Raw genomic sequence first — 9774 nt, forward strand, 5'->3', positions numbered from 1 at the left:
TCAAAATCTGAATGTAGAATCGATACTTATTGCATTTTTTACCTTATACAACTTTTTGTTGTTTGCATATACAATATGATTAATATCCAAAATAAATATAAATATTCTTTATCACTTTCAAAATTATAGTTTATCGGTTTAAAACTGAGTAAAAATGTTGATATTCATGTTGCACACATGCAAATCTCCCTTATTTTTGACAAAACTCCCATAAAATAATCATCAATCTCCCTTATGGGTCACCTGAAAGTATGGCATGTATATATGCAGTCATGACCCTTGACCTCACCTATTGAAGTGTTTCCTCCATAAATACTGCTATTACAGCCACAGCCACAAGTTTTCGGGAGATTCTTTATATTTTCATCAACCTCATACTTTTTGTTTGGTACCAACTTGGAAAACAGGTGATGTGCCAATCCAGTCATAATCTGTGTTTTCTTGGTTGTAGTTTTTGGAGCAATGTTCAAAAGTCTTCTAATGGCGCCCTCGTGGGTTTTGATCTCTGGAAAAACAAAACATACTTTGGAAAGTTAGGTACCAACATTTTTATAGGTACATGTACCAACATTTTTATAATCATTTTTTTTCATTCTTTTCTCTATTCCTGTCTTTTGCTTAATATACATATACATTGTATATTAATATATACATGTATGTGTTCATCTAAATGACAAAAGCTACATGTAGCTAGCTAGTACTACTAGTAGCTATACTATAGTATAGACCATGCAGGAAGTCTTCGGGACGCATAATATTCATATATATATATGTATTTCATGCATTTCAACAATTTTTTCAATGAGTTTTTTATGTCTCTGTTTTTCAATGCATTTTCATACTGTAGGAATTTATAGTTGGGCACAATTATAAAAGAACATGGAATCCTGTCGAATGCTCCTACAGAAATCGAACCTGGCCTCCAGTGTGATAATTCAATTCCTGGTTATTTTACTTCTACTATTATGAGTTCAACATAATGAAAGATTATGTCATAGTCATTGTAGGTGTGGAGCATGGAAGTATACAGAAAGGAATTTAATATTGATGAAATGAGATGGCTTATTTAAAGGATAGTTAATTAAGAGAGTCCGAAGACTTGTATTAGGGAGGTTGTTCCATTTTTAATAGTACGAGGTAAAATGATTCTTTCCCCCCGACAGCTGGATGTTCTACATGATAATGTTTGAAAGGATGTGTGATGACTGTGTCTAGTTTGTCTTGATATTGGGGTGAAATATTTGTTGGTGATCATGATGGCTACTTTGTGATTGATCACAGGTACCCGACTCGTTTTATAAAATAATAACATATAAGAGTACATATTTCTCATTTATATGTACTCTTATATATTATTATTTTATAAAACGAGTCAGGCACCTGCCGTGGATTGATCTTATAAAATTATATCCAAACATAATCTGTTGTTTTTTAATATTAAAAAAAACAACAAATAAGTTGCTTTATTAATAGTATGCGTCCGAATACTCCTAATTTTCGACTGATCTCTATACCGTAAAGTTTAAATTAAATTAATAGTTATCAACTTTAAATTATTGGGAATATAGAAAAGTAAAGAGATGATTTTAATAAAGGTGACCGATAAATAAGTTACTTTATTAATAGTATGCGTCCGAATACTCCTAATTTTCGACTGATCTCTATACCGTAAAGTTTAAATTAAATTAATAGTTATCAACTTTAAATTATTGGGAATATAGAAAAGTAAAGAGATGATTTTAATAAAGGTGACCGATAATTACCACGGAGAAAATTCAACAGCGCCCAGAATGACTGACAAACATCGGGTTGTGTGCTTATTCCGATTGCATCAACTCCTCTTGACAGAAAATCTTCGAGACTGTCCGTATTCAGCAGGTCCCTTATTTCAACCCCTTCACAACTTGGACGTTCAGTAACAAAATTAGCTCTCGCTCTCATCATACATTCATATGTTGGTCGAAGAGAAATGTATGCATCACGGAAACTTGTTCCATCTTCAGCGTTACAGTTTCGGATTTCTAAGTTAATGAAACGAACAAACCCAGGATCAGTCAGGATAACTTTGAACAAGTTCTGGATGATTTTCTCTTCATCCGATCCCTTGAAATCATGTAAAGAATTCCCCAGAATAAGTTGATTTGTGGCTTGGTGGACATCCCGAAATCCCCAGTGAGTGTTCGCGGCCATATTTATAATATATTGGGGTGAGGCGATTGACAGGATCGGGCAGAGTCGGACAGGATCAGGGTAGAATTGGACCGTTTAGTCATATATGCATAATTGCATATATATTTCTTTTGTTCGTAAATTGTCATTAAATGCCTTAATAATATACGTTGTAAGCTTTATTTATTTAAAAAAAATTGTGAAACAGGTTATATCAACTTATACTAATCACGCGCACGTTTGTTGGACCGGATGGAAGCGCGCAAGAAAGGAAACCTATATTTATTTATTTCTGTGCATGCGCAGCACCCGTGTGCAATACCACAACCAGCGTTTCCCAGGCCAGTATACATTTGTATAACACGGTTCAGTGATTGGACACTACCATAGCAACAATGTTTTGTGTAGTCTCCTAAATTCCTTGTGCTTGACGAAACTTTCATTTGCATTCAAAAGTCTAACGCAAATGTTTGGGTAAATTATATAAAGAAAGGTCTCTTGTTTAACCCAATGGTATATGTTTCAACAAAAGTATATATTAATATTGCATCTCTTATTGAACCTTAAAAAGAGTACCAAAGCTCATTTTAAACTTATCGAAACACTTTTAAGTCTATATTAAGTTTTTAAGTCTATATTAGTATATTTATCTGTCATCTTTTTTATTTTACAACTAATTTTGAAATTATTTGGATTTTTTTTTCTTTTTCCCCATATTTTGTATAAACCGTTGGATATCAAAACAAAGTTTTGTGTGCTATTTAGAATTTGCTTTAACCTCTCATGTATACATTTTTTTTATATAAAATGCATAGATTTGGCATTGATCTTCTATGTCTTGAATGCTCTAAAATGATAGCGTAAGCATTTTGCAATTACATTACGTCTACCATTTGACTTGTTTCTAATGGTTCCTGCGGGACGAGCTGAAATTTCTTCAAAAAAAAAAAAAAAAAGAAAAGAAAAAAAAAAAGGTATTCGGGGTTTTCTTTGTCCCACTTTAACCGATCGATTGATTGCGTTCCCTTCCAATGACTAGTTATATCAATTAGTGGATTTGACTAGAACCATCACCTAGGGACAGCATTCATAGTTTGTGTATAGATAAGCTGATATAAATATTTCTTTCTTTGTTTTGTTTGTTTGTTTGATTTTTGTTTTGTTTTTTGTTTTGTTGAAAACTGATGTGTACGCAACTGCGTATTTGCGTATAGTCAGCTACGCGCCTGAATACGAGTACATTTCAATCAATAATTTTATTAATGTGCTATTTAAAAAGATGCGTCCACTTATTCAGCTTGCATTCAATCTTAACTTTGTTACGTTTTTAACTCCATATCTTCATTTTGCATTTACCGCTACATTGACTAATCACATACTTCATCTTGACCAGTAACGTCACCTGTCGTGTCATTTCCGGGGACATAAGTTTGTTTGTCTTTTTTTTTTTTTTTTTTGAAAATTGATGTGTACGCAACTGCGTATTTGCGTATAGACAGCTACGCGCCTGAATACGAATGCATTTCAATCAGGAATATAATTTTATTAATGTGTCATTTGAAAAGATGCATCCACTTATTCAGCTTGCATTCAATCTTACATTTGTTCCGTTTTTAACTGCATATCTGCATTTCGCATTTACCGCTTCATTGACCAATCACATACTTCATCTTGACCAGTGACGCCACCTGTCGCGTCATTTCTGGGGACAAAAGAATATTGTACGGCCATGCCGAAAAAACAAGAAACGAAAAAAACAAAACAACAAAAAAACAACAAAAAACAATGATGACAATATTTTGAAGAATGCCCTTGCAACAACAGAGAAGCAATTAATGAGTGGAGAGGTTGTCTGAAGATGTTCGTTACTCTTTTGGTGTTTGACCCTGACACCATGTCTGGTGTAGCCTACTCGTTAATGACATTTATTGGTGATTACGTGCGACTTGTTGAAGGTCAAGGTCATCAGTTTTAACAAACTTTGTACCTCTTATCCGCGTATGGTACATACCTAATATTAGGTCTCTGGGCCTTTTGGTTCTCAATGAGAAGTCGTATACAATATTTAAGCATATTTGCCCCGTGTGACCTTGAATGAAGGTCAAGGTCATCCATTTCAACAACTTCAAAGGGCTTTATCACAGCATGTTACAGACCTAATATTGGGTCTCTGGGCCTTTTGGTTTCCAAGAAGATGCCCCTTAAAGATTTTTTTACATATTTGACCTTCGTGACCTTGAATGAAGGCCAAGTTCATTCAATTGAACAAACTTTGAAGGCCTTCATTCAGCATGGTAAAGACCTAATATTTGGTCTTTGGGCCTTTTGGTTATCAAAAAGAAGTCGTTAAACGATTTTAACATATTTGACCCCTGTGACCTTGAATGAGGTAAAGGTCATCAATTTTAGCAAAATTCAAAGCGCTTTATCACAGCACGTTACAGACCTAATATTTGGTCTTTGGGCCTTTTAGTTATCAAGAAGAGGTCGTTAAATGTTTTTAACATATTTGACCCCTGTGACCTTGAATGAAGTTCAAGGTCATCTATTTGAACAAACCTGGTAGCCCTTCATCCCAGCATGTTACAGAATTGATAATTGAGAAGAAGTTGAAAATGTAAATTGTTTTCGACGCACGACGCACGGTAAAAGGCGATTGCAATAGGTCAACTGAGACTTCGTCGCTTAGTTGGGTATCATTATTGCTTTATTTCACATGTGTATTCGGGTATCATGCAGTTAGTCATTATCTAAGAAAAAATGAAAACATGGAAAATAAATAAAGTGAAATTGTCTAAACTTCACATACAAAAGTATCATACAAATTTAATTCATTTAAATGATTAGGATAGTGAAAAAAAATATAATTATTCTCACTGTTTGTTATGCAGATTATTCCCATAAAGTACATGCACACTTAGGTAGGAGTTTAATGTTCTAAAAAAATGTACCCTAGGACCGTACCCTACATACCAAATAAGACGCTCCCATGCATTGCAACGTGAACATGTGCACTAACAATGTCAGAAAATGCCATTATTTCCAATAGTTGTATTAACATTCTACAACTAAACTTTATGGATACAATTTGTATGATATCTTTCTATTTGAAATACAAAATTGTTTTATGATTTGATTTCCTTATTTGTTTAAAGGTTTTTCATCCGCTATCAGCGATTTCGCGGGACCATAGTAACTTTTGCGAGTTTTCAACGACAAACGTCAATCGGAATATCCGTCGTCAATTAAATGGGATGTCAAATGATGATTATGTCCTTACGGTAAACTCGACAAAATTCCGACTGAAAGGCTCCCGGATTCTTTCGTTATAGCCTGTGTTCTTAATGGATTTACGAATAAAAAAAAATCCAACGTAAGTATCTTTGTATAATATATATGTATACCTTTGTTTAAATCGTATATAGACTAATATCTGAATATACTAAGTTATACTATGTGAACATCTAAGGCTATTGAAATCGTGTTCAAGAGTTTCATGTTTAACAATAGCTTGTTCTTTTACAACCGGACGTTCCACAGGTTTATATATATATATATATAGGTATGTATAAAAATAATATACATGATATATATTATATTTCTAGTATATGATAATATATGTATGTATACATGTACTTTGCGGGGAGCCGCAGTGGCCGAGTGATTAAGTGGGACAGTTGCATGGTAGCTGATCGTGGGCCGGTGGTTTTTCTCCGGGTACTCCGGCTTTCCTCAAACTCCAAAACCTGGCACGTCCTTAAATGACCCTGGCTTTTAATAGGACGTTAAACAAAAACAAACTAAAAACAAACCAAATGTACTTTGCGAATTCTAGTACGCAAATCGGAGTTATCTTTCTTCCATTACCATCGTTTTCACAAGTTATCTCCCTTGAAATTACAAAGTACATGATACAATTCATTATACAATGTATATACTCTCTTGAGTCTCTGCATGATGTTATTGAAGAATATAACCTTTCCGTAGAACTTTGAAAAACCTAATTTTAGGCTATTTGCCTATATACCAGTTGACCGGAAGGCGGCGTACCAGCAGAACGGAACAAGTTCACGTGGTTCGTTTACTGAAACGTACCACTTGGATCTAAAATGGCGGAAATTTGCTCGGGCTAGGCGGAAATGTGATGCTTAATTCGCCATGCTAGTGTACGTTTTGTTTTGGAAAACGACATGAGGAATCCTCATTTGTGATGAAATTGTTTAAATTGTACGTGTGACGGAAATATTCAGGTATTCATTGTACATAGCTATTTTGTAAAATGAAAACAAAAATTGAAGCCCATACTTTGTGTGGGCAGCCGCCATCTTGAAACACTATATTTGTTCCATTATATGATACGGACCGATGAAAGAACACACGTTACATCTGTCATGTAAATGTCTTTCACTGCTCTGTTTTTGCTATTCCCCAAAAAGTTAAAGATTATAGCTTTAGCTTTATGGCGAGGATGTTAAGGAAAGGGAGCCAACAAATTGTTATTTTCTGCCTGTATAAACTTTGACATGACAGCCACGACGGCCATTTGGTAACATGATTGCGCAATCATAGTTTCCTAGACAACACCTTTTTTCAAACTTATCTTGTTGAACTAGTGGGATTCAGCGCTTACTTACCAAAAATGATCCACTGATGACTCTGACAAAGTGTTGTTATTTCTTCGGGTCTGTCTACAATCCAAGATGGCTGCTATGTCAGCCAAGCCATCGTGAAAAGCACATTTTGAACTTCTCAAATTTCACCGGTGCCATATACATGTAGCTAGAAATAGGCGAGGATGTGATGAAAAGGGAGCCAACAAAGTGTTTTTTCCGCGTAGTTAAAACTTTGACAAGACAGCCGCGGCAGCAATTTTGTAATATGATTGCGCAATCACCAATTTCGAGTTTTTTAAGTTCAACCAGTGGGAATCCGCTCTAACTTGTAAATTATAATGAGATGGTTCTGATCCAGTGGTTTTTTTTTTCTGGTCTGTCAAAATAAAAGATGGCCACCATGGCCAACAGTACCATTATACTTACTGGTGAATATGCATACTAAAATATTACAAAGAGTTTTTGAGTCAGATGACCCGTACGGCCCATGGGCATCGTGTGGGTTTCCCTGTAGTAGGTGGTAACAACCTCATTGAACAACTCACAGGAGGCCTTTAACTCATGATTGGATAGATGCAAAATTGATGTCTCATAATTAATCAAAGTATCATATTACTCAAAACTGTAGAATTTTGAGAATTGTTACATGTTAACCAATGCATAATTAATGAAACTTGACACAAGTCTTCATCAAGCTCATGGTGTATGCAACTAAACGTTTATTTTCAGATCGGTACATTAAGATGACCGCCACCGGCTTAATTGATTTTTTTATGAAAATTGGTACACATAGGTATTAGTGGAATTCAACTGCATCGGTGTCATTGCATTTGCAACGACATGTTCTAATTTGATGAAAATATGGGTAAAACGAGACTGCAAATGCATCTGCATGAGTTTTGTTGCCGTAGAACCACACAGAGGCTTCTTATTGGTTACATTTGTTGTGGTTAATACGCTGCGACGACGAAGCATCTAAACCTACTTCATGTCGACTAAAAGCACACAGCGGAACAGGCGCTATACAATGAATTGACAAAGTACTTGAACTTGCCTGTAGATATGTGTAATTTAACGACGACTCCTTAGAAATAAAGTGCGAAAGGTTAAGAGGTGAATATTTTATTAAAGCTAATATGATCAAGATATATAAGGAACTAGTAATATTTCAATACGTATGATTCAATTAGTGATATTACTATTTGAATGAGCTTTCGCCATAATTATATTAAAAATAAAGTTTTGATATTTCTGCTATATTTTCAAGGGATATTAAAAAAAGATATTCCATCTTCTTACGAATTCCATTTTCCAAAAAAGAATACATAGCATACAAAACAAATATTGTATCATATTAGTATATATTACTATTATGAAATTGATTTTTTTCATCGAAATGATAATATAAGTAACCAAATACGTAAAAGACAAAAGACCAGCGTACATCGTAATTAGAAGTTAATACAGTTCATTTAATTAAACATTGGCATGGTACTTCAAAAAATAAATCAATTAAATGACAAGTATTGCTTTGTATGAAATAAAAAGTATCACGAATGCGAATGTTTGAATACAAATTAAACACATATCAACACATTTTATTTTTCAATTGTAAGATTAAAATATACATTTCAGCTAGATTTTAACTGAATTAAACATAATAATTACATTTATTCCATAAGACATTAATACTTCTTACATTTCGATTTGAAATATTACCTTCATTAAATGAGAAAAAAGCGAAGTTTGACATCTTACATTATTACGTGGAAATAAAAGAAAATGTGGGCATTTTATTGATTCAATTTTCCTAATAATTACACAACAACAGTGATTAACAATATAATTTATAATAGTTTTTCATACTTTTACATTTACCTATTCGTCATACAGCCGGAAAAGACCTGGAAAAATGAAATAACAATACAAAATAGTAAAATATATACTTCTATCAAAAAAAAGAAAAAAAAAAAAAACAAGAAAAAAAACGAGTGTTTGATCGATTATAATGTGAACCAATCAAGGCGTTTCGTCATATTTCATTTACTTGATACCTATCTTTTGTAATATTTGTCGAAAATGAGCTCCCGTGCATCTTGGAATTATTACATAGCCTGTGGTTTGCCCAAACATATTCTTCTGAAGCGCACATATGTAAAACCTCAATAAAAGTAACAATGCCCCTCATCTGTGAGGAATCAAACGATATATTCATATACTGATATAGATACACACTAAAATATGTTATCTGAAGAATATCAAGTGCCTTCGTATCTGCCAAAATGAAGCAGATTTGTAATGTAATATAAACAAAGTTCGCTGTAAAAACACGTGTCCAATTTAAGATTGTAGATGAATTAAATGTAGCCACTTCAGACAATGTATGGTTATTTTTATACTTTCCTGAAGAAAAGTCCCTTACATGCTCTACATGTGTAATAAAAACTACGTATGCATATTTTAAAAAAATCATATAAGGAAATCCATCACAATAGTAATTACATAATGAAATATATGGAAAAAATTCATCATGATAATAACTGAATAAATATGCTGATGGACTTATATGTACCTATGTCTTGCAAGTAATGCTATGATCGAAACGTGGAAATCAGAACTCAAAACTCCAGATATGCATAAACAGTAACAGAGCGCTATTATTTGTTTGGTTTGCTCTTGCGTAACGTCCTATTAACAGCTAGGGTCATTTAAGGACGTGCCAGGTTTTGAAGGTAGAGGAGGAAAGCCGGAGTACCCGGAAAAAAACACCGACCTACAGTCAGTACCTGGCGTTATTAAAAAAAAACAATATACCTATACACTCCATCTACCATAACATAACAGATAGTTATTTCGGTTTTTACTCCGGAATCTCAAAGTTTACAAATGACAGTATATACATTTGAATTGACACAATCGAAACTCGGTTTCAGTTCATGCTTGTCACCTTCCGATAACTTTCCATTGAGTTGACAACAAAATAAAAACCTTC

At 33.8% G+C, this 9774-nt stretch overlaps 1 protein-coding gene across 1 annotated transcript; it reads right to left on the reverse strand.

Annotated features, from left to right (window-relative positions):
- Positions 1 to 289: 289 nt before the first annotated feature.
- On the reverse strand, positions 290 to 2190 carry LOC117318655 (the record flags this gene model as incomplete). Its single annotated transcript, XM_033873616.1, has 2 exons — positions 1764 to 2190; positions 290 to 505 (listed from the first exon to the last, which is right to left on the reverse strand). Coding segments are annotated over exons 1-2 (643 nt in total), but the record flags the coding sequence as incomplete, so codon positions are not given.
- Between the last annotated feature and the right edge of the window lie 7584 nt (positions 2191 to 9774).

This window comes from Pecten maximus, unplaced genomic scaffold (assembly GCF_902652985.1).
Source record: "Pecten maximus unplaced genomic scaffold, xPecMax1.1, whole genome shotgun sequence".
NCBI lineage: Eukaryota > Metazoa > Mollusca > Bivalvia > Pectinida > Pectinidae > Pecten > Pecten maximus.